Source organism: Apiospora kogelbergensis, assembly GCF_038363985.1.
Source record: "Apiospora kogelbergensis strain CBS 113332 chromosome Unknown utg000006l_segment0_segment0, whole genome shotgun sequence".
Taxonomy (NCBI): Eukaryota; Fungi; Ascomycota; class Sordariomycetes; order Amphisphaeriales; family Apiosporaceae; genus Apiospora; species Apiospora kogelbergensis.
The window spans coordinates 184,242-208,738 of record NW_027117423.1 but is presented as its reverse complement, the minus strand read 5'-3'; the positions used below and the strand labels follow the sequence as shown (position 1 = coordinate 208,738).

The window sequence follows — 24,497 nt, the reverse complement described above, 5'->3', positions numbered from 1 at the left end:
AGTCGGATGCGTACACTCCGTCGCATGAGATCTGGTTCGCTCCAGCCGGGAAAGTGTGTCACGGCAGACTTGTTCCACTGCGCCAGTTGGTTATCCATTCGTGTGGTAAATCCGTCTGCAGCAACTGTACCAAACAAATTGATGTCATCTTCCACGACGTCCAGGTCTCGGGTGGTGAACAGAACCGACCGAGCCCCATCCCCTTCTCAGGTTTTAGGTGAAGCCCCCTGATCACTTATTGTTAGCCGTCGGATTGCACAAGAGGGCTGAGGTTTCCACCGGAAGTTCGTATTGGCAGGGCTTCAGTCGTAAGTCAACCAGCGTTCAAATGCTTTGCGTACGTATAGATCCCCCCTCGAGAAATGGTTGGAAGGGATCTTGAGAGTCTTGATGATCCACTCCCTAGGTAACAAGTGCATTTATCATGGGTTGCTTTATGGAGTGATATATGCACCTAAACATGGGCTAGAGGTATAATAGAATACACGATTGCCAAGGAGAGAAGCTTGTTAAGTAGAGGTCTGTCTGTCTTGGGCACCAACTAAACACCATTCCGAGTCTGGCTTCGGATCTAGTTACTTCATAGCTACCACGATATCACACCGCTTGAGTCACTGGACCCTGCAGACGGATAACATCAGATCTCGACACACCCTCATGAAAGACGTTGTGTATATTCTTAGAACCAGTGGCCAGTGTTAGAAGGTATGAGAACTGAATGTATTATAGGTTGTGGTTTCATCGACTTCAGCCGCCGCACCAATCAGACACACGCTCTGCGCTGATGGTGTGCTGCGAGCCGCTTGAGTGGCTGCTGCATTGGAGCAAGCCGAGGGCATTGTTACTGGTAGAAAACACACATGTAACAAACAAGGCTAAAATGTAGGCGATAGTTGACGTGCATTGAGAGTCTGTCCGGCCTAATAGACACACCCCCACAAATCACAGGCTACATACGAGCGCCCCTGCTAGTAAAGTCGTCGTCATTCTGCATAGCTGGAGATCCATCCAATCGACTGGGACTGTTGCGCGCACGCCGAACCGGGTTGCGATCCATGCGGCGAACAGACGGCCTCTTTTGACAGAAGGTAAAAAGGCCAGAAAGGACACTGGAAGCGAAGACGGACTTCGATCTTCAGCAAGTCAGGGTTTCAGAAGTCAAGATGAGACAAACAACGGGCATGGGATGGCAGGCTTGCAGGGCAGTAGACAAGGGTCCCGAGATCTGACAGTCTGACCAGATTATTACAGCACGCCTAACGCCTTGACACTTTATTTCCAACCCACTGGAAGGGTCGACGGGTGGGGTGCACGGCCATGGAAAACAGTGGGCAATGCCCGAAGCCGTTGGTGATTTAGGTGTTAGGCTCTCTTAGCTCTTAGGCTCGTTGTTGCTGCCGCCAAAACTCGCCGTAATCAAGAAGCCACCCTTCCAAGGATCGGGCGGTCCTGTTTGGATTAGGATGTAACACAATTAATTGGGCGACAAATCATAACTTCAGGCTGCTAGGGCGATCAATTCCAAAATAACATTGAACGACTTTGCTTTCCTCGTATTGACTTGAGCGGTACGTAACCAAACAAACGACGTGCGCCCGGGGAATACGAACCTCTTCCATTCTTCACTGTCGCTGCTTGCAATACCCATTCGCCTGTTTCACCATGGTGCGCCTACTGCTTGCTGGCTGAACGAGACGACCAACACGACGACCAACGGATACAGAAGCAGCAGGAAAGGAAGAAAAGGCCAGGGAACACATCCTGCACGTAGCCAGGCGCATACTATTGCCGCGACGTCCTCTAGCGGAACGAGCGCATTCTTGAGTCAGGAGGGGGCCATCTAAAGTTCGGTCACCAAAAAATGTTGTCACATCTGCGCTTCCACCGACGGGGTCCGTCCAATCCCACGTCGCCCAACCCCGACAACGCCGCCTGGGATGCCGCCTCGCATCAGCCTGCCCAGCTTGTGTCCGACGACAGCAGTGTGCCCGCGCCGGACATTCGCCCCAGATCGGCCACCTCGGTGCCTCAGAGCCAGTCCCAAGCCCGTCCGCAGTCGCCACCGTTTACATCTCCGCCGCCTCCGCCCCAGCCTCAGCAGGCACCGCCGCCGCCGCCTCCGTCTCAAGCCCCGCCCAGCCTACCGCCGATAGCCCGAGTCGCCTCTGTCGACACGGAATACTCGGCATCCGAATACTCCATCTATACGGGTGACCCAGAACCTCTACCCCGGGAAGAGCCGCGGCAGCCTGCTCGATCCCCGTACAGCGAGACGACGGGCTTTCTCGGAGGGTTGAAGTACCGTCGCGAACAAGATGCTGCCGCTGCCGCCGCCGCTACAAGCCCAAGGGCTGGTCCCTCGGAGAGGAGCCCGAGCTATTCATTAGACAATAGGAACTCTTCCAGCAGGCCCAACATCGCTTCGATCGTGACAAGCCCACCGGCACTAGCAAAACAGCCGCTCAAATCGAATAACCTAGGCTCGTCGTTTGTGTCGCCAACAGATCTTCAACACAGCAGTAACACAGGGAAGCGCCCGCCAGGCACGCGGATGATGACGGAACCACCAATGTTGAGCCAGACCCCGGCTCAAGACCCTCCGAAGGGGAGGAAGAGCCTCCCGTTTCTGAAGAACCCAATGTCGACCTTGCTTATGAGGAGGAAGACGAGCCAGAACATACCTGATTTGTCATTGTCATTGCTTGACGGCCGTGGCGGAACATCATATGAACCTATCCGAGGTACCAAGGTTCATGACTTCAGTGCTCCGCGCCCCAAAAGGCCTGTGTCGAGCAGTGTAAGTCCCATGCCACCAACCGAGCAAACCGTACCTGAGGCGTTACCACCTACCAAAGATGATCCCTTACCACCGCAACGGGCTGCGCCGCCAGTCCCTCCCAAGGATGCCCGCGAACAATCTGGACGATCATCCGCGTCGTTACGTTCGCGCCGCACCTTGTCCGTCGATGGTGCGGCGGTGGTGCAGGGCGAAAGCATTTCTAATCCAGTGTCCGCCAGCGCCTCCCGACGAATAACTTTGATGGACCCGCAGGTACGAAGGAATAGCTCTATACCGTCGTCTATTTCTACATTGTCCAGGAATATGTCAGGCATGTCAAACAAAGAGGTGCTCAGTGCCCTGCCAAAACATATGAAGAGTACATCGTCAAGGTTTAGCTTTGATATGATGGGGGCCGCGAATGCCGAGAAACTTTTGGAGGAAAGGCATCGACAGCGAGAACAAGACAAACAGCCAGAGATCCCTGCCCATCGGGACTCGCGTTATGATGACTTCGACGACGATCCCTTCGAGTATGACGATATGTTTGACGATGACGGCTTGGAAGAGCGAATCCCGGGAGTGAATGCCGACTACGACGAAGAGGAAGAGGATATATACGAAGAACCTATTTCGGAGTACGACCCAGACAACGACCAGGAGAATTTTGCGGGCTTCGTTTTCCAAAGGTCCAATCCTCATTCAACATTGCAAAGCCCCCAAGATGCGATGATGGCGACGACGCCCAGAGATACCGAGGGAAATATCATTGGATTTGCTATGACGCAGGGAACACCAGATGCCAACAGGCTCTCACAGCTCTCCCTCCAGGACCCTCAGCTGTCGCAACCCCACTCCCCGGTGTCCCAAGCACTGCGTAGTGGTGACAGCCCGACCGGGCTTGGGATTCAGGGGTTAGATGCTGCTATTCACGATTCGGACCAGTCATCACCACAACAAAACCAACCAAAAGACACTGCTCTTCCAGCGCACCTCAACCCAGATGACGAACTCTACTTTGGCGGTGCTGGCCTTGAAGGAGAAGGTGACGGTATTGCCATTGACGAGGCCTTGTTCGACCTAGAGGATACCGATCAATACGGTAGACCGCTTGCTGGGGTATTCGCGCAAGCACTGGCTCGTAGAAGAGCCGCCGAAGAAGAAGAAGAAGCGAAGAAGCGAGAATCTGACGACGTTACTTCGCGGCTTTCTGGAGCAACTGCGATCACCCAATCGACCGCACATACCTCAATGAGCGTTGTGCCCAATCAGAAGCCAATGCCTGTTGACACTCAACCCGATCAGGACAAGAGTTCGCTCGATGGTCTCGAACAGCCAGAACAGCCAAAACCAACAGAGCCGGGTTGCGATACCGCAGAAACGGACAACATGGCAGCCTATCAAGCAGCTCTAGCAGCAGCAGCATATAAAGCTGCCGCTTCGGGCAAATTCCGTAGAGACTCGGATCCGCCACTGCCAACAGATGTGACGATTACTTCTCCCACGACTTCTGGGTCGGACCAGTCTAATGCTAATATCGACTCGTTCGACGACTATGAGTTCGACGATGGTTTCGACGACGGTTACGACGACGGATTCGGCAACGGCCTCGATGACTATGAGTTGGATGATGACGCCATTATTGCCGAGGCAAACGCAAGCGCACTTGCTCATGACTCTGACGGATGGTATGGGCAGGAGTTCGGCTTCTACGCAACCCCCGCCCAACCAATACCACTCCGTAATACGAATGCTGGAAGCGATCCGAACCCCTTTTACGGCGGCTTCTTCGGATCCAACCATGGGTTGGCGCGCTCCAAATCTGGACACCTGATCTCGCGCGAACCAAACCTCACACCCATTACCGAGCGCTCGGAATACTCCAACCGTAACTCGATTATGAGTCTGATGTCCCCTAATAGCACGGCGGGTCGCGAACTCTCGTCTTTGCAAAGCCCCGGTCTGGCCCAGCTTGCCATGATGGCCGACGACGATAACATGTCCTTATCAGCCTTGCTTCAGTTGAGGTCTAAGGCCTGGGGTAACTCGCAGGCATCCCTAGCGAGCTCTCGTGATGGATCCCCAAGTGATCGTAACGATATCGCGAGCCCCCTGGAGCCCCGAGGGGCGGGAACCAATTGGCAACGACATGTACGGCAGAAAAAACTCTGCTTTCTCGCTCTGGAGCCAGAGCGCCGAATCGGGAGCCGCAAGCGGGTCGGGCAGTCCGACGCTCACCATGTCCATCCCCACCTTTCCCAACAACTCTGTTCCTCCGTTGCCACCCAACGCGGCGGCGGTGGGAAACCCCAACAACCCAGCAGGCTCCGCGCCATCCGCGATCCCCGCGCCGCTGTTCTCGCCCCCGCCGATCCCGATGACGTTCCCGCCCGTGCTGGAGGACGAGGAGGTAGACGACGGCGTGGAAACCGACGACACGGCCAGCGCCGTGCTGCAGCCGTCGCCCGTGCTCACCTCGTCGGCCGACATGTCGTGGGCGAGCCCCACGTTTGGGGTCCCCTCGCAGACGCGGCCGGGCATGGGCCACCGGCACAAGGGCAGCGCCGACTCGGTCTCGTACCGCCAGGAGCAGGACGGCGGCGAGTCGCGGTGGGTCGTGGAGCGCCGGCGCACCGCCGAGTCGGGCGAGATCGAGGTGCTGGAGCGCGAGGTCGTCGAGGGCGGGCGGATCTAGAGCATCCTCGAGTGCCTCCCCGTGCTTCGCTGGCTCCCGTCGTCGCTATGGAGTGAGACTAAAGGCTAGAGGCTGAAAGCTTCTTTCTTCTCCTCCATATGACAACAAGAAGGAACGACGACAACAAAAAACAAACAACGATTGAAACGCTATAACTTGACGTATTTACCTCCCAACAACACGTCGCCACACGCATTTACGCATTATTTGGGGGATGGACTAATTAGCAGCACGGCCGAACTCGCCGATGGTTTGGCTTACTTGCCCTGCAATGACAACTTTTCCTTTGTTTTCGTCAGTCAGCGCTTGCCGGTGCGTATATAGAGAAAGAGAGAGCGCGCACATATATATCAGCTATTCAAGCGGGAAGCGGGGGTTTTTGGTGTAATAAAAAAAGAGACTGCGGCTTGGGATTGTTCCATTATCATCTGCGGTTTCGAGCGGGCTTTAGGACTCTCACACGGAGACGGACGTTGGGCAAGCGGGGCTTATTAGATTGGATCCGGCGCTCTCGAGAGAATGAAACTCTCGCTGTACTATAGGAAGAAGAAGAAGAAGGGATATATACTGTAGGTTCGCGTCGTGGCAGTACTTGTACGACGGAAGATTAATTCGAGAAGAGATGCGCCTTTTCTGGGTGTTAAATAATCACTATCTTACTGTATCTTTACTTGGTAGTTTGCGTGATGTGAGGTGTTTACTCTCCTATGTTTGTGTTGGGAATTAAAGTATATATAGGCGAGAGAGCACTCGGTAAAAGTTAAGCAATTAAGGACCTTTCCTCTTTCTATATTTCTTTCTGAGCCCTCTTCCTATATCTCTACCCATACCGATATGTAGATATACTCCCTCAAGCTTCCCAGTCCTCGGCCGTGGGCCTCCGCGACAAAATCTCCCGCACCCGCGCCTCGAGCCAGGCCGTGTTGCCCCAGAACCCCCAGCCGGCCTGGAAGCGCAGCCAGTCCACCAGCGCCGCCTCCCAGTGGCCCACGAAGACATCCCAGGGGTAGCAGACAGCCTCGCCTCCGCCGCCGCCGCCCTCGGCGACGGCCACGAGGCGGGCCAGGTAGCGTTCCAAGAGGGCCCGTTCGCCGGGTTGCATCACCAGCATTTCCCCCTCCTCCTCCGGCCCCGACGAAGAAGAAGAAGACGACGAGGAAACGAGCAGCGAGACGGGCACGGAGCACGTGAACAGCTTGGCGAGGTCGCAGGCGCCGAGGCCCGCGCCGACGTACTGGAAGTCGAAGAAGGCGACCTTGGCCGCCGCCGCCGTGTTGGTGGACGAGGACGGCGCGGCGCTCCGGCCAAACATGTTCTCCGACTTGACGTCGCCGTGGATCAGCGTCGCGTAGCGCGACGTCGCGGGGTGGGCCGGGGAGAGGTAGAAAGCCACCTGCTCCGCGACCGACTTCCCCGACGACGCGGACGAGCGCCGGCAGAGCGCCGCGCTCCATTCGCTGTCGTCGTCGTCTTCGAGGGCGGCGTGCTCGCTGCGCCGCGTGGCGAGGTAGGTGTACCCGCCGTTCTGCCAGACGCCATGCACCACCGCCGCCGCCGCCGGTTGCTGATGATTCTTCGAAGCCGCGGCCGCGGCCGCGGCCGCAAACTCTAACGGCGGTGGGACGAGGTGGGTGGCGGAATCGTCGGTGGCGGCAGCGGCGGCGTATCGCGCCTTCTCCTCGGCGCGCCAGAACAAGCCGTGGAAGCCGGCGAGCCAGTCCAGGGCCGCGCCGGCGAGGTCGGGCGTCAGGGTGCCGCGCTTCTCGAGGGCGAGGGGGAACGCGGGCGCCGGCTTCGTCGCCTTGCCCCCGTCTCCATTCGCGCCCTGACCCGGCGGCGGCGACGACGGGAAGAACAGGTGGTGATACGCGGACGGGACCTCCTTCTGCAAGTCGCGCAGCAGCAGCGCCGTCGCGGAGCCGTCGTGCACGCTGCCCAAGCACTCGGCGACGGCGACTTCGCCGCCGTCCGTCTGCGTCTGCCCGGCGGCGCCGCGGGATAGGAGGAGGAGGCGCGGGGCGAGGTGGGCGTAGAAATGCTGCTCGACCTGGTACGAGAGGATCTTGCGGAGATGGCCCTCGTCGTTCTGCTGCCGCCGCTTGGTCGCGGGCGGGTTGATGTATTTCAAGACCAGCGACAAGTTCTCCTCCTCCTTCCCTTGGGGGTGGGAAACCGGGCCTGCACCCGGCAGATGTGGCCGTACCCGGCCCACAGCGACTGGACCGTCCGGCACGAGACGAGCTCGAGGCCCTTCTTGGCCAAGAGGGATGCGGCTATTTCGTCTAGCGATGCGGGCTGGGAGGAGGGGGACATGACTGAATGCGGGCCGCCCTTTTAGGCAAGACGAAGCAGGCAGAAGGATACTTTTTATCGGGGAAGTGCAGAAAGCAAGCTGCCTTTCTCTCTCTCATGTGACAGACACTGTATGCATTCCTTCCATGTCGGTGCATGGATTGTATGTAGGTCGGCATCGGCAGTACATATAGTGGGCAAAAAGGGCAAAAAGCGGCACGGTGGGTCTCCTCCAATGGTTACTTTACTGGTGCTCTCCAGAGGCTGAACGAAACCCACGCTGCTCATCGCTGGCATTACATTAAACTACCTAACCCTGTTCCTGAAACCCTTCAAGATATATATATAGAACTCTTTCTCTCTTTCTAATAATTTATAACAAAAACCCAAGCCCCCCACGGATCCCGTTGCTTTTGTCAGACTCGCTGACTCCGGGGAATGAGGACGGGGGCAGCAGCCCAGAATTACACAACAGCAGCGTGAAGTAGTAAAAGTAGATGTAGCCAAACACATACACACCTGCGCGCTCTCTCCCACACACTCTGTCTCTCGCTCGCCCACTCACTCCATTATACCCATGGCCACCAGAATCGGTTCTAAGGATGACCTGGCGGCTTCCCGCCGCCGCCGGTCGCGTCGTAATCGTGGCTCAGCCCGCTCGGCCCCTTGCTCGTGGTCCTGGCCGCCGTATTCGTAGGCGACGACTCGGCCTCGTCCTCGGTCACGCTGGCCGAGTCCACCTCGGCCTCCTTGAGCTTCTGCCGCGCCTTGTCCCTAAGCTGCTCGGCCTCCTCGCGCGCCTTTTGCGCCCGCGACTGCTTGCGCCACATGGAGGCGTACCGTCCGTCGCGGCCGATGAGCTCCTCGTGCGTTCCCCGTTCGACGACCGTGCCGTTCTTGAGCACCTGTTTTTGTCACTGTTAGTTGGAAATTCTGGGTCATTAGTGATTGCGAGAGCACGTACCAGAATCTGATCGGCATTCACGATCGTCGACAGACGATGCGCGATGATCAGCATGGTCCGGCCCTTGGCCAGCGTCGCAAACGAGTGCTGGATCTTCTCCTCCGTTTCCGTGTCGAGGGCGGCCGTGGCCTCGTCGAGCAGCGTGATGCGCGGGTTCTTGAGGATGGTCCGCGCGATGGCCACGCGCTGCCGCTCGCCGCCGGAAAGCTTGACGCCGCGCTCGCCCACCACGGTGCCGTAGCCGTCGGGAAAGTCCATGATGCGGTCGTGGATAGATGCGGCCCGGCACGCCGCGAAGACCTCTTCGTCCGTCGCGTTCTGGTTGGCGTACCGCAGGTTGTACATCAGCGACTCGTTGAACATGTTGCAGTCCTGCGGTACGATGCCGATGTACTGCCGCAGCGAGTCGATCGTCAGGTCCTGCACGTCGCGGCCATCCACCAAAATCGACCCGCTCGTCGGGTTGTAGTACCGGAACAGCATGCGCATGATAGTCGACTTGCCGCCGCCCGACTCGCCCACCAGCGCCGTCGTCGTCCCGGGTGCGCAGTGGAACGAGAGGTCCGACAGCGCGTTGCGGCGCTCATCGTACGAGAAGTTGACGTCCCGGAACTCGATCTCGCCCTCGCACGACGTCAGGGGCTCCGCTCCCTCGCGGTCATCGACGAGCGGCTGCTCCCGGAACAGCTCCAGCATGCGCTCCGCCGAAATCAGGTTGTTCTGGATCGTCCGGTAGAAGGTGCCGAAGAAATTCAGCGGGCCCTGCAGCTGCGCCATGTACGTGATGAGCGTGACGAACTGGCCCACCGACTGGAAGCCGGCCGCGACGCGGTACGCCTCGATGAAGCAGGCAATCAGCAACGCAAACGTAAAGACGGCGCCCTGGGCCGAGTTGAGGTACGCGAGCGTCACGCGCACCCAGTACTCGAACCCCTGCATGACGATCATGGCGTTACGGTAGCGGGTGAATTCGTACTGCTCCGCGTTGAAGTACTTGACCGTGTCCCACGAGTGGAGACTGTCGTTCTTCACAGCCTCCATTTCCCGGTCGGCGTTGACGTAGTCGCGGCGCAACTTGACACGCCACGACGCCATGCGGATTGTAACGTAGATGTAGAGGATGGTAGTGATGGCCACAACAAGGCCAAGATAGATGTCGAAGGTGAGGGTAAGGAAGATGACGGCCACGATGAGGTCAAACATCATGGGGCCGACCTGGAAGGTCACCAGCTCGAGGAAGGAGTTGATGGCGCTCCCCTTGTTGAGCGCGGAAATGACCTCGCCGGTGCGTTTGCTCATGTGGAACTCGGCGCTCAGGTTGTGCACGTGCTCAAAGGCGGCCGTGGAAATGGCCTGGTACGAGTACTGTTCCACGGGAATCCACAGGACTGTACGCGCAGCACTCAGAACGCCCTGGGAGCCCTGCAGCCACTTGAAAAACACATATAGTCCTATATACAGCCATGGCGTTTGTACGTCGTCGCCCGACAGAGCATCGGTGATCATGCCGCTCATCATGGGCACGAACACGTTGAGCACACGCTGCGAAATCATGATCATGAAGCATATGACAGCCAGGCCTTGCAATTTGCGGGATTCCTTGGGCCAGAGGTAGGGGATCAGGATGAAGAAGCCTCGGATATAGCTGAACCAGTTGACATTGGGCGGCTCGGTGGGTTTGGCCCATGCATCCTTGGGCGGTTTGGTTGCAGAACCGTTCTGTCCGGTTCCGTAAGCCTGACCATTAACGGCGCCGCCACCTGCCAGCAATGGTTCCTGTTCGGGGGCAGACGCGTTCTTAGCCTTGGACTTCGACTTCCACGACAGCGATACAAAGAGCAAGATGCAGCCAAGGACCAGAATGGCTCGGCTAAACTGCACGGCGACCTCGACAATCTCCCAGGGCGTTGCCTTCTTCCGGTACCTGCCGCCCTGCAGGCCGCCGACGGCGGGCTCGTGGTGCGGACGCGTGTAGAGGCCCAGGCTCGACGCGATGATGAGCAGCTCGAGCGGGAGGGCGGCGCACCAGGTGGCGAGGTGAACCAGGGTAGGCGCCGGGGTGGTGTCGATCAGGCTGATGAGGACGATGGACCAGGCGAAGAAGGAGCCGATGACGAAGACGACGGCGGCCTGGCCGGGCCACCACTCGTCCTGGCGGTGGAGCAGGGCCTGCAGCAGGATGAGGAGGGCGTGGCCGACGAAGGTGAGGATGATGAGCGTGTGCAGGATCCGGAGGACCAGGTTGGCCGAGTCGGACAGTGGCTGGGTCGCGCCGGGCCTGCTGGCGCCCTCCCGGTCGTTGTTGGGGTTGGCCCGGACGGGCAGCGGGCGGCCGCCGGGGCCGCGCAGCAGTTTGTTGTCGTCTCGCGGCGCATGCAGGATGCCGTAGGCGATGAAGCCAATCAGGAAGACGCCGAAGACGACGGCCGGGTAGGCGACCTTGCTGACGGTGAGGATGCGCAAGATGGTGGCCAGCGGGAGGCGCTGCTGGCTGCTGGCGCTGCTGCTTTCGTAATCGTCGTCTGCCATTGCCGCCATTGTTGACGTGGACGAGACAGAGAGACGTGATGGCTGCTTGGGGTTGCTCGCTTTGCTGGGCTGGCGGCCGTCTGCTAACCTAGCTCGTGTCTTGGTATGTGCTCCCAAATAATGGGGCGGCTCACCAAAGAAACAAAACAGGCGACAGGAGCCGAGGTCTCTTGGTCCAGTCTTGACCAGCAAGCCTTCCTTCCGGCGTTATCAAGCTCGAACCTGGGTGGGATGGGGGAGAGACAAGCGAGGAAGGAGGGAGGGTGTTGACAAAAGCCGGTGAATGCGCAAGCAAGCAGTGGCAGCGGTAATAGTCGTAGGCGTAGTAGGCGTCTTAGGCGTCGTGGTGGCAGGTAGTAGTAACCTACTTTCTTTTTTATCACCCGCCTGGCAGTCGAGTGCTGTCCTGTCCAGTTCTGTCCAGTCCAAGTCCCGTCCAGAAAGTCAATTCAGAAAGTGTGAATTTGCATTACCTCACCTCCGACTTAGACTCCGTAAAGTAGTGATGAATTGACCGACGCGAACATGGGTCTGGTCGTTCTCTTTCCGACACCCGACGTCGCGACTACTAGATTACCGCTAACACCACAAGATCGAGCCGCTCTTTTGAATGAATGAATTCTATTCAAAATAATGGGAAGATATCGTAAGTATATGTGAAAGAAAAAAAAAGTCACACGTGTATCCTTTGCGGCACTTTCTTTTCTGTCGACCGCCTGCCTAGCTGCCTCACTTTCTCGCGCCCTCCTTCTGGCAAGAGTAAAGACTTTCCAATCTTCTTTCTCTTCACCGGTCCACTCTGTTTCCCTTTTAGCTGTAAACCCACAAGACCAGTGTGCCACGGTAGTAGACGGTAGGTACTACGACTACAACGCAGCAACGGTGCCACCTGCAACCCATGTCCCTTCGAAATGCTGCAATGAGTCGAGTCTAGTGTGTTTGTCTAGGCCCCCCGACCCCTGGATAGCGTCCGACTCGCCGACATGGACTGGTGAAGCAACGCAAAGACGCAGCAACATGCAACCTGCAAATGGGGGCATTAGCGGCCCCTTTATGTAATGGTGTCGTATCTGTCCGGTTCCCACTTATTAAGCACTTCTGCCAGAGGCGGGGCTTCCCGAAAGGGCGTCAGGGCGACAGGGCGAGTCCCTCTCTTGCCTTTCTCACCACCACCTGCCTCCCCGGCCTCCTCCATCCAATCTGTACCTTGCAGATCTATCTATCTCTGATTCCTGCTGCTCCGTCTGCTGTCGAACTGGGGTACCATCCTTCCTGTCTGACGTGAGAAGATTACTCGGTAAGGCAGTCCGTCACTTAGCAGGCCATGACAGATGCGAGTGGATCACCTGAGCCCTGCTGCTTCATTGGTGAGAACTTGCCGTCTCAACACCATCACAGCTCGGAACTTTCGACAGACTAGACCTGGAATCGGATCGAGCCCGACTATGTATGCTCTGGACCATTTATAATACCCTCGCTATAGCCTTCCACGGCCCTGGTCTTCATTGGCCCGGATCAGCCTAATCACATTCGGGGAATGCAACAACTTATGACAGCTCACACATATGTCTCTTCAACAACACAACGACGACCCGCTCCACTCGTCCGGGAGACCCCCATGACGAAATCATGTCACTTGGTTGGTCCAATTGTGTCGCATCTCATATTCTCTAGCCCGTCCATACCCTCCATTACAAACACCAGCAGATGGCGGTATCTATCTATGCCATATCCAAGGGAAATACCCGTCTATCCAGATTCCTGTTATCCCTCTCTCCTCCCCCAACTCAGAGGCCCTCGTCGGAAGCGATGCCCTTGACTCGTGTGCTGTACGTACCTTACGTAGTTGGATAGATCATCACCTATAAGCTTGGGGATTCCCAAACATCCCTGCTCAGGCGGACAAACCAAGATTGCTTGTGAGGTAACGCAACCTGCCTCTCTTTGGCGAAACCGTGTTTTTGAAGATGTCGGATGAATCTGTGTATATATGTCAGTCCCGTAATCACACCTCTCGGATGTTCCTAGTGTTGTCATGGACGAACCTCTCGTTGTCAACTCTTGGTTCAAGGCATATGCTCATGGTACGGTAGTCGGCTTGCAGACACCAGTGCACCAAGCTGGAAAGCCAAGCCGCCACCCGGCCCCTCGCCCACTCCTCCCCGACCAAGACGTGCAGGCCGCGGTCCCAGTCGTCCGCTACGACGTGCCGGCCCAGACGGTCTTCTTTGACCCAGTAGATCTCAAAATAGCCGAAGGGGACACCGTCCCACATGCCAATCACCGGGAAGGAATTAGGTGACTTCAGCGAGTCCGACAGGAAGTTTTCGTGGTACTGCCCCCAAAACGCCGAGACGCGCGGATTGGACAACCACCGTTCGAGGAGGCCGGTGTCAGGCAGCGTGCACAAGTAAGCATTCTCTTTCTCGCCAGGGGTCTCGGGACCCAGGTGAGGCACTGGTTTGGTAGACGATGACGCCACGCGGAAGGATAGGTATTTGCCCACGCTTGGCACAAAGCGGGTGTAGAAGATTTCCCCCATTCGCGGGGGTTTGGGCCGCACCGGATACCGTACTCCATCCTGGATCCGGTACTGGAGGGTGGGCGGCGGATAGTAAGTAGGCAAATGGGAAGCAGAAAAGTAGGGGCCGATGGGGTTGGCAGGCTTGTTGGACAAGGCGATGGGGATGGTGCCTCCGGGCATGTCCGACATCAGTTGGCTGGCTGATGTGATGGACCACCTGTCGGCGGCAGAGTCGTTCTGACCTGGCGAGGTTGGGCGGCTGCTGGGTGGAGATCCGTGATGAGAAGCCGCCTTCTTGGGTTGCAGTGTGAACAGGAAGAGGCCGCTGGGAATCTGCCAGAACCCGCGTCTCGTCACAAGCATCCGATCCCAGCCGCCTGCACTTTCCGTCGTGGCGACGCCGACGGCAGTATCCAGGGTGGAGATCAGACCCATCCTCTCGAGCTTGGGAATCATGTTGCGGGAGCGGAAAACGCCATCTCTCACAATACGGATCTGCCACTCTCCCTTGGGTTTGGCGGTTTCTGGTGTCAGTCGAGATGCTGCAGTGTCCAAGTAGGGTGAGGGCTCCGGCTGCTGAAAGTACCAGTACAGCGAAATGTATAACATCAGGGCGACCTGGCGGGATGGGCTTTTGGCTGGCTCATATTCATCTGACGAGGGGTTGGAGATGCTGGAGATGAAGAGGGTATCAGACTGGAGAGTTGGTCGCGTGAAGGTGTGAGCCTCACTGCTGTCTCCGTCAGTCGCCGCATCCCCAGCCCCTGACTGACCGTCGCCATGCCCCGTGTGTAAAGCGATAGTCCAGCCTGCAGGAAAGGGCGTGTGGCGGTGATGCGTGTCATTCGACTTGAAGAAGATGCCGTTGAATATGGGCTGGGCCACGAAGACCTGCCCGTCAGGGAGATGCACAAGTGACGACATCGCAGCTAGGTACTGAGTCGAAATTGACGGATCTTGGGTGGTGCAGTTGTCATGTGCTGCCGTAGTATTCTAGCGCTGCTTCAGATGGCTGATTCGGTCTCAAGGTGGGATAGAAAATGCGGGGTATATCCTGAACAGACGAGCGCTACTCTGATGGGGAAGGATATTAATACGTCTTAAGGCGGCTATCAAAAGCTTCTAGAAAAGACACGGAACGAACGACGCAGACGTATTGCACGAGCAAAAGCGGTGTTGGCCGAACGGTACACTCGGGAGGAAGGGTGTGTGGTGTCAACCGAAACTCTAGATCTGACGGTCATGGTGGGATGATTCTGGCAAACGGTGACCCCGACCCGGCCTTAACACACGTCACCGCACTGCCCATGGTGCCTGAGAGTCCCGGAGGGGTAAAAAGGGCTCACACCAACACACAGGCAGACAGACATTCCATTTCCGTGGGTCGCGTGACATGGAGACACAAACTGGTTGCTATGGTATTTGACGATGGCAGTTGTGAGTGAGTTACTGATGGATGCAATGCGGTTGGGTTGTCGAAAGCGGCCAATGACTGCTTGGACATTGTCAGCTGGGCAGAGTGGGCTGAGAAGAGCTAAGCTGGCGGGCGACCCCATAATGCTTTTGAAAATAACTGGGCGATTGAGGGGTCCGATTGTGATTGTAGATACAAGATTTTGTGGCGTCCGAATTCGCTTGCGGATTGTTGAGCCTGGTACGGAGCACTCCATACATATCTCAAGTTGCAAGTGGTATGCACTGCGGTCTGCGTAAAGTAGATAGGTAGATCCGGGTTGGAGACGGTTAAGTGCATCTTCGCATGGGAAAGTGAGCTCAATACCTACAATTGATGGATGATGAATAGTTGAATGAAAGACTGTGCAAGTGCATAATTCCTCTACCTGCATTTCAGCTCCGGTTAAGGACCCCTCTGTATGCAGCTAGGCCCCTACCAAGCGACTTTTAAGACTCAATTGATGATTATCGGCTGCATCTCCGATTTTTGACATGACTCACGGACAAGACGTGAGATCTTCATCTTCATCTTCATCTTCATAGGGGACATATAACCTTCGCGACTCCTTCCTCGTTCCTTTCATTGTCCAGCCTCACACATCTATTTCGTTTTAATCATGGCGCCATCAACCAAGCCGGGAGAGAACATGCTCTGGGGAGGCCGCTTCACAGGTAAATGACTTCATCTCACTATACCTCCACTATCGTTTATCTCCTCGTCGATATCGGAGACCGTGAAACCCCCCACCACCAAACGACAAAACTGACCAAACCTCCCAGGCGGCCTGGACCCCCTCATGGTCGAGTACAATGAGAGCATCTACTTTGATAAGGCCTTGTACAAGGAGGACATCCTGGGCAGCATCGCCTTCGCCCGGGCCAACACCAAGGGGGCATCCTGACCGAGGACGAGTTCGCCAAGATCGAGCAAGGGCTGAAGGACGTCATGAAGGAGTGGGAGACGGACTCCTTCAAGATCGTCCCGGGCGTCGACGAGGACATCCACACGGCCAACGAGCGCCGTCTGGGCGAGATCATCGGCAAGGACGTCGCCGGCAAGCTGCACACAGGCCGCAGCCGCAACGAGCAGGTCGCCTGCGACATGCGCATGTGGCTGCGCGACCGCCTGCGCGAGATCGAGGGCTACCTGGTCAGCTTTTTTGAAGGTCGTCGCCGCCCGCGCCGAAAAGGAGGTTGACTACGTCATGCCGGGTTACACACACTTGCAGGTAAAATTATTGATTTAATCCTTTTTTCTTTTGGCGTGCGCTAACCCTCCCCTCCCCCTTCAAAGCGCGCCCAGCCCATCCGCTGGAGTCACTGGATGCTGTCGTACGGGCTGGCTTTCGCCGCCGACCTCGAGCGCCTGCGCGAGACCATCAAGCGCGTCAACAAGAGCCCGCTGGGCTGTGGCGCCCTGGCCGGCAACCCCTTCGGCATCGACCGCGACATGATGGCGGCCGAGCTCGGCTTCGACGGCCTGCTGTGGAACTCGATGGGCGGTGTTGCGGACCGCGACTTCGTCGCCGAGATGCTGTCGTGGTCATCGATGCTCATGATCCACATCTCGCGCTGGGCCGAGGACCTTATCATCTACAGCACCGCCGAGTTTGGATTCGTCCGTCTCGCAGACGCCTACAGCACGGGGAGTTCGCTCATGCCCCAGAAGAAAAACCCGGATTCCTTAGAGCTCCTCCGCGGCAAGAGCGGTCGGGTCGTGGGCCGCGAGGTCGGCTTCAAGATGACGCTCAAGGGCCTCGCCAGCACGTACAACAAGGACCTGCAGGAGTCGTGGGAGCCCATGCTGGACACGGTCAAGAGCGTGGCCGACAGCATCCGCATCGCCGAGGGCGTGCTGGCGACGCTCGAGACGCGCCCGGACCGCATGAAGGCCAGCCTTGACCCCTTTATGCTCGCGACCGACCTCGCCGACTACCTTGTGCGGAAGGGCGTGCCCTTCCGCGAGACACACCACATCTCGGGCCAGTGCGTCGCCCTGTCCGGAGAAGACGGGCACCCCCATGGACCAGCTCAGCTACGAGCAGCTGCGCGAGGTCGACGCCCGCTTCGAACCCGATGTCGCCGCCTGCTTCGACTACGAGAAGAGCGTCGAGATGCGCTCCGCGAAGGGCGGCACCAGCAAGGAGTGCGTGTTCGAGCAGATCCGCGTGCTCAACAAGATGCTCGAGGCCGAGGCTTAAGGATAAAGCTCGGGACGCTTTTTCGAAAATTTCACTGTGATGATAATTGATGAGACGGATTTGGCGGAAATGATGATGGGTTTGTTCCATGTGTAGTTCCACAGGGCATGAATGGATAGATGGTATCCTGGAATGGGTGTTCGGACTATAAACAAAAAATATCGGAGATCCAGCATTGGCACACAAAAGATAGATTGGAAGAAAACAAGTACGATCAGTCAACCAATGAATAAAATGGACGCTATGTGAATATGCTTATACACATCATGTCGTAGAATGCTTCCGCAATCTTGGTCTGAGTAAGTAAGAAAGGCCTGACCTTCGGGTGAGCCTACATACGCGCTCGTGGAAGGCCTGGCAGACGAGTTGCTGTTGGTTTGACGTCGTCTTCCTCCTGACATGAGGGAGTATACCACAAGACTTACTCTCTTGAGATTGAGAATTAAAAATACTTTAGATACTCCACTGCCAACCGAATATATGTATATCAAATAAAACTGTACTTTTTGAGAGATTAAGCCTGTAGATCATGGTCGAACCCCCTCCGGTTGTCGACTGGTTATCCAGTCCTTTTCCGCGAAGATCAAACGATGGATGGCTATCAGCTCGATCGATAATCATTCTACCTCAACCAACGGAAGTGAAGATCAAAAGAACAAGATTACCACTGCGACAGTCTAAAAAGAAAGCATTGCGCTGAAACAAAACATACAACACCGGGGATTCCCAGATCGTCACCGACTCTAGTACTAATCCGGCGCTTCTCAGCTTATATATGGGAGAGCGGACGGGATCCCTAGTTGTCTGAGAGCTATGGTCGTATGTGATGGATATTGCCCCCAACAGTGTACAAGTATGAACATCATTACAGCATGTAAGTGGGAGCAAAGACCCCTCAAAAAGAGTATGATATTTCTAAAAACAAGTAAATGGGTATATGTGCTGATGATGCTACGCCGACGCCATTGTTGGGTGTGACAGCCGTCGCCAACCCTCGTCATGATGCCCTGAACTCCTGAGTCATAATAAAATCCCCACACAGTGAGCCCCAATCGTTGATCCCTCTCACAGCGCCGGTGCTGATGTGTGCGCCGTGGCTCGTTTCTGTGCCCGTCTCAACTTAGTAGTAAAGACAGAATGATCATAAACGTGATATCGTGGGTGCGCGCGCCTTGTTCCGAAAGCGACAGTATTGGCACGCACTCTCTCCTCTTCCTGGACCTGACAGCCCTCATTTGTACATAGGATGCACTATCGGTGCGCTCGGCTTCTGTATTGTGGGTGGCGACGGGAGGTCTTTGCTGGCATTGGAGTCGTTGAACCACGTCTCGTCCTTGCGCGCGCGGCCGCAGCAGAGCCCGGGGACGCACTGGGCGAGGACGCAGAGGACGATGAGGAGCGCTATCAGGACGCCGGCGGCGACGGACAGCCCGACGACCATGTCGGTAGAGGGGTTGTCTCCTGGTGCGGCTAATGCTGGCCCGGACCACGCCAATAGCAGGCAGAATGTGATGGTACTAGGAAGGCGGTACTGTGCCATTGCGACGATGGCCGGTGGCGATCTCAGATGTTGTATGTATATAGAGGTGAGCAAAGAAAACCCCGGACTATAGTGATGTCTGTTTCCTCTGTGTTTTGGACCGGAGGTATGCACAAAACCTCAAAATATGTTTGGAAAGATAGATGACTGGCTGGTGATTGCCCGGGAGAGATCATGCATATCATATCTCGGACCACTGGGAGAGTGGCCGACAAGCACATTAAGAACCTCCTTCTCCATGATGAGCAATTGTGCAGATGGGACCCCTCATGGCACAGTTCCAGTGGTGTGGTGTGCTGTCACCATCGTAGGCTGCAGTCTTGGCAACGGTTCTCGAAGTATACGAAGAAGGGCTTCTGTTGATCCTCCCCATCTAATAATAGAAGTAACAAGCACAGCCTAAGAGCTCCCACTACCAACTGGCTGGTGTCGTGGGAGGGGCAGCCACAGACCGACCCTCAAGCCCGTGGAGCGCGTTACACACAGCTTTTCTAACAGGCTTGCTTTGATTGGACACTCGCGCTGAGCTACAAGCTCCTGCCAGTCACTGCCTGCCTAAAGGGGACGTTTTGAGGCTTAGACAGGAAGAGCCAACAGTCGCAGCAGCTAGTTTCAGGAATTTTTGGCGGTCAGCGACTGATGATCGTAAGTTGCAGTAAGCACAAACTACAATGCAGAAAATCTCGAAGTTGTTCCGCGGAAGGATAGGACGGAATATACGAAGCATCACACCTCAGCCCAGAGAGGAACCCAATGGGAAAATGGCCGGCTCTCCAGTCAATGCTAAAATCGTGGACCTATGTAGCTGCAATAAAGGAGAGATAACGCAAGGCAGTCGTCTCATGTCGAATTTATCTAAGTCACTAATAGCCAGCATCATCTTCCCAGCATTGGGGTCAACGGCCAAAATGACGTCTTCCCATTGTCATTCGAAAGTTCGGCCCAGAATTGCCGGGGTGTGAAGGTTGGTGCCTGCGTCGCAAGGCCATTGTAATTTGGTAATAGTACCAAAGTAAAGTCCCCTGAGAGAAGGGCTGGAAAGCTTCTTTACTCCCAAGCAGTATGATAGACCATATCTCGAGGAGCTGAACGGCCTACGAGAAACTGTGCATATGCGCGCTGCTTGCATTCAATTGCTTTTTGCCTGTTGTTTCACGACGAGCGACTGGAGTAGCGTGGCCCTCTAGCTTGAAGTGAGTGGATTGACGTCATGGGAATGCGACCAGTTGCGCCCGGGCAAAAGCTCCCGGGAAACAAGGAGGCCTCATTATACCAACACTTGGGCGATTTCATTCTTCCTTGAAAATAGTAATTCTTCACGTCCTTTGAACCGTTCCTTCAAATAGCGAAAACAAACAAAAAGCCCGATAGCAGCAATGAGCTTTATGCTGCGGAGAGGTTGCGCACAGCTGACGAGCACTGCGCTGCCCACACTGCGACGACGATCCCCCATCGCAACCAGCCGATCAGTGGCCTGGCCCAGCGCAAGCCCAACAACATGGCTCCGCATGAACTCAAGCTCGCCCGGCGACGCGATAAAACCGAAGAAAGACCTCAGGGATGAGACGGCCAAGGAAACCAACCAGCGCGATGTCGACGTCCACGAATCCGAGGTGAAATCCGGCATGGAGGCCGCTGTGAAGCAGCAAATCAAGAGACCGTGGCAGAGAGAAGGTGCCGACAGGCCACCCACGGATCTAGAGTCGAAACAGTTAAATAAGAACATGACCAAAGGCAAGCAAGCACGCCCCCGACCTGGAGTCAATAACTGCTAACATTGATTCCTTGCAGGAAAGCTCCTGACTACACCCACGCGTCTTCTCAAGTTGATTATCCCTCTCCCGGCCGATGCGACCCACGACGAAAAGGGGAACAAGGGCGAATTCCGATCCATAGGCCAGAACGAGGACATCCAACCCCTGGCGCTGCTGATCCACCCGCAGCAGCCGCTCTCTTACCTCGAGCGGTTGATCCAAGCCGAGCTGCCGCCCGTCTTTGATGAGGATGGCAAAGAGAAGATGCCCAGCGTGTACTTCCGGGCCGAGGCGTCGGAGAAGGACGAGTCCGGCAACGTCATCAACAAGAACAAGAAGTCGCCCAACATCGCGTCGGCGTCGGGGCTGGGTCACGAGGGGGCCGAGACGCCGCAAGAGCACAAGGACTGGGTGCGCTGGAGCAGCAGCACGGAAATCGGCGACTTCATCCGCGACGCGGCACGGGGCCGCGAGTTCGCCATCGGCATCACGGGCCACGACACGGAGCTGCGGGTCGGGGTGCCCTCGTTCAACGACCGCACCCACTACATGCGCGTGCGGCTGCGGCGCATGTCGCAGCGCATCGGCGACCTCGCCAAGATCAAGGACGACTGCGACGCCCTCGCGCACCGCGCCGCCCACCGCATCGCCAAGGCCGGCTTCGGCGCCCTCTCGGCCTGGTGGGGCGCCGTCTACTTCCTGACCTTCCACACCGACCTCGGCTGGGACATGATGGAGCCCGTGACGTACCTGGCCGGCCTGACCACCATCATGGGCGGTTACCTCTACTTCTTGTTCATCAGCAAGGACCTGTCCTACCGGGCCGCGCTGAACATGACCATCACCCGGCGGCAAAACACTTTGTATGGTAAGTGCTGGAATGCTCTTTTACTTATAACATTACCCCGTCCACAATTATGACACTGCCCCGTCCGTGGTTATGACGATATTGGTATCACCAACGGCGGCCGCCACCGTGCTGCTTCTGCTGCAACTCCTGCTGCTCTTGTTGCTGTTTACAGTGAGTCGGAAATGCTAACAACGGTACTCACTCATTATAGAGGCGCGAGGATTCGACCCCCAGAAATGGGAAGCCCTGGTCCAGGACGCCAACGGCCTGCGGAAGGAGATCAAGATCGTGGCTGAGGAGTACGACGTCGACTACGACGAGACCAAGGACCTTGGTACCGAGGAGGTGCTGGAGGTCTTGGACAACGAGAAGGAAAAGCGGCGCAGCGCCAAGGACGAAGTCGAAGAGGACGACGAGGAGCCCAAAAAGGACAAGAAGAAGAAGAAGAAGGCGGACGAATAACCTTTCTCTTTCGTCGTGATACCCTTCCTGTTGTAATACATAGACCGAAGCATCTTCTTTGTTTTTCTGTTTGTTTTGTGGAAACGGCCCGGCATAAGCATACACATAGCGTTTTATTATACGACAGACAGTCCTTGAAGTTGACAAGCATATCAACTACGTTCTTCGCCTATTGATCTCTATCTACTACCTGCCTAAGCGCGGCCTCCTCCGACTATTCGGGTATCAATAAGTCACACGCCCGCGTGCTCCGACAAGAGTGGGTTTTCTTCTCCCGAGTACCATTGACGGTAGATCATTGCAAGTAGTGGCGGGCACTTCTTGAATGCGTTTTGCCGGTCTTAGTTCCATGGGAAATCATTATTGTTTATAAAGATTTCTTTTCTAGCTTGTCGATTAACTGATTTGTCGCGATGCTTCGTGGCAAGTCAAGCAACTCGCTGTCCAAAAACAAATCCTCAATAAAGTCCAGCCGAACCGGGCTCGAGAACATGAACTTAAGGGTCGCTTTTCGACGCCCTCGGAATATGGATACCAAACTAGAAATGAGTCGTTTTGTCTCCTCGCTCTGTTCGCTCGACTGGGTGAAGAAGACAAGTCCATCCAGGATGACCAAGAGGACGATTTTTTTCGCTGAGGTCTGCAATCATCTTGCGCAACCAGTAACATATACTTATCATACTTGTGGGCTCTAATTGGGCATGGCATTCTCGTATGAGGGATGACTTGATACCCTCGTGGTGTTGCTCTATCAGCTGGAGGAGCAGGCTCATGGCAAGCTCGGAGGGATTTGAATAGGGATCGCGTCTCCGATCGCGATGCTGGCTGCAGAAGAAAGCCAGTGGCACGATTATCATGTCGTCCTGTGACGATTCCCTGGTTCGATGCGATTCAAGCAGTCTGTCCATAATCCTCGCACTCAGTATTGAGAGCTCGGGGCTTCTACGAGACTCTGATCGGCCATTGACCAGGAGCATGGACGACTCGTCGATGGTGAGCCATGCTTGAATGCGGAAGGTTGACTCGATGGCAAACATGCGGCCGAGGTCCATTGTCAGATTGCTTTGTCGCCCGGATCGTTGAAATGCTTCACAGTCCTGAGAAACCAGACCTTTCTCATACTTCAGCTTCTCAAGAATGGTATACACTTCTGGTTCGAGCAAGAGCTTGGACTGCCTGCGCCATGGCAAGGACATTGTTTCGTAGGTTGCGGTTCTTGCTCCCTGACTTCGCATGTATATCCATTCCAGTTGGCACAGCCTGGAGATTTTGGCGCTGAGTCCCTGAATATCGCGTTGCATTGTTTGAATGACAGCGTCTCTACCCTCTTCGGCCTGAGCCGACAAGCACTGCAGCCGCAAGCTTTCCCTCTGGTGGCTCTGGGAGATGATGAGTGCTCGCTGCTGGAACCGGTTGGCTTTGACTTTGACTTCGGCCAAATCCTCCCTCAGTTCGGAAAGTGGTCGCTGTGGGTTCGCGACAAACTTGAGGGCCGTGACTGTTTTCATCGTGATTACATCAGTATGAGACGAGCTACCTGACGTCTTGATACTTACCAAATGATCCTGATATGGACCAACGCAGTATGCGCCTGATGACTTTGAATACCGCAACGTGAAGTGCTGCGGCGCGTTCGTGGAGGTCTTCATCTTCGATCACATCTTCCAGGGATACTGCGTTGTCGCAGATGATATAGGGAAGGTCCTCAATAGCCTTGTAGACTTGTTCACGGTGCTCGTGGGTGTTCTTCATCGCCATAAACACTGTCTTCAGCCCACCACACAGCACCGAGGCGAAACCGAACTGATCATTCGGAATCAGCGAAACGAAAGTTTCACCTGCCCCTGCGTGCTTGCAAAGTGAGTCGAATGATGTTCGAAGTCTTTTGACGATATTATTGATCGACGTATTGTTTCTAGACGATGTTTGTTGAATACTGTCGCAGCTTGATTTGAGTACAATCGCAACATCCTCCCAGTCGTCAGCAGTGTTTCGGTTCAATGGCGCCGCTTTCATCTTCTGGCGGCAGGTGTCGGCAAGGTCTCGGACCTCATCGCGAATAGCAAAGACTTTTCCGTATATCGCCTGGTAGGGCCTGCTCTCCTGTTAGTGGTTTGCTTGCTCTGGGTTATCTTGCAGCTTACAATTGTTCTTCTCCCGCCATTCGACAATCAGTGTTTGAGATCAGGCGGGAGCTCTGTGCAGGCTGCATAGCTAGTTGTCGATCTGGTTGCGTATCGGACGAGCCAACCTCTTCGAAGGTAACTATACGCGGTGAAGTAGCAACCATATTGTAGCAACTTTGGTTCAGACCTGACCTTGCGAGCACAGAGAATCGCAGTGCGATGAAATCATTTCTATCTGAAGGGAGTCTGGCGACATCGAAGACCCTCCCGAACTTCGGATATTCTTGACTTCGCTCTTAGCGAGTATGCACAAACAGCGCCAAGCA

The 24,497-nt window shown here is 55.9% G+C and overlaps 7 protein-coding genes across 7 annotated transcripts; 3 read left to right on the top strand and 4 right to left on the bottom strand.

Annotated features, from left to right (window-relative positions):
• Positions 1 to 1,861: 1,861 nt before the first annotated feature.
• PG998_008864 (uncharacterized protein) lies at positions 1,862 to 5,474 on the top strand (the record flags this gene model as incomplete). The annotated part of the gene is made up of 2 exons (XM_066875680.1): positions 1,862 to 4,820; positions 4,888 to 5,474. The coding sequence occupies 2 exons, from the start codon at positions 1,862 to 1,864 to the stop codon at positions 5,472 to 5,474; spliced, it is 3,546 nt and encodes a 1,181-aa protein (XP_066727836.1).
• An 850-nt stretch (positions 5,475 to 6,324) lies between these two features.
• PG998_008863 (uncharacterized protein) lies at positions 6,325 to 11,268 on the bottom strand (the record flags this gene model as incomplete). The annotated part of the gene is made up of 3 exons (XM_066875679.1): positions 6,325 to 7,691; positions 8,374 to 8,671; positions 8,731 to 11,268. The coding sequence occupies 3 exons, from the start codon at positions 11,266 to 11,268 to the stop codon at positions 6,325 to 6,327; spliced, it is 4,203 nt and encodes a 1,400-aa protein (XP_066727835.1).
• A 1,853-nt stretch (positions 11,269 to 13,121) lies between these two features.
• On the bottom strand, positions 13,122 to 14,707 carry PG998_008862 (uncharacterized protein; the record flags this gene model as incomplete). Its single annotated transcript, XM_066875678.1, has 2 exons — positions 13,122 to 13,239; positions 13,305 to 14,707. 2 exons carry the CDS (start codon positions 14,705 to 14,707, stop codon positions 13,122 to 13,124), a joined length of 1,521 nt encoding a protein of 506 aa, XP_066727834.1.
• Positions 14,708 to 15,855: 1,148 nt separating this feature from the next.
• Positions 15,856 to 17,439, top strand: PG998_008861 (arginine-10; the record flags this gene model as incomplete). Its single annotated transcript, XM_066875677.1, has 4 exons — positions 15,856 to 15,910; positions 16,072 to 16,388; positions 16,533 to 17,224; positions 17,274 to 17,439. 4 exons carry the CDS (start codon positions 15,856 to 15,858, stop codon positions 17,437 to 17,439), a joined length of 1,230 nt encoding a protein of 409 aa, XP_066727833.1.
• A 1,231-nt stretch (positions 17,440 to 18,670) lies between these two features.
• PG998_008860 (uncharacterized protein) lies at positions 18,671 to 18,979 on the bottom strand (the record flags this gene model as incomplete). The annotated part of the gene is made up of 1 exon (XM_066875676.1): positions 18,671 to 18,979. One exon carries the CDS (start codon positions 18,977 to 18,979, stop codon positions 18,671 to 18,673), a length of 309 nt encoding a protein of 102 aa, XP_066727832.1.
• A 1,376-nt stretch (positions 18,980 to 20,355) lies between these two features.
• On the top strand, positions 20,356 to 22,045 carry PG998_008859 (Calcium uniporter protein 6; the record flags this gene model as incomplete). Its single annotated transcript, XM_066875675.1, has 3 exons — positions 20,356 to 20,653; positions 20,771 to 21,601; positions 21,795 to 22,045. The coding sequence occupies 3 exons, from the start codon at positions 20,356 to 20,358 to the stop codon at positions 22,043 to 22,045; spliced, it is 1,380 nt and encodes a 459-aa protein (XP_066727831.1).
• Positions 22,046 to 22,584: 539 nt separating this feature from the next.
• On the bottom strand, positions 22,585 to 24,335 carry PG998_008858 (uncharacterized protein; the record flags this gene model as incomplete). Its single annotated transcript, XM_066875674.1, has 3 exons — positions 22,585 to 23,543; positions 23,602 to 24,140; positions 24,190 to 24,335. 3 exons carry the CDS (start codon positions 24,333 to 24,335, stop codon positions 22,585 to 22,587), a joined length of 1,644 nt encoding a protein of 547 aa, XP_066727830.1.
• Between the last annotated feature and the right edge of the window lie 162 nt (positions 24,336 to 24,497).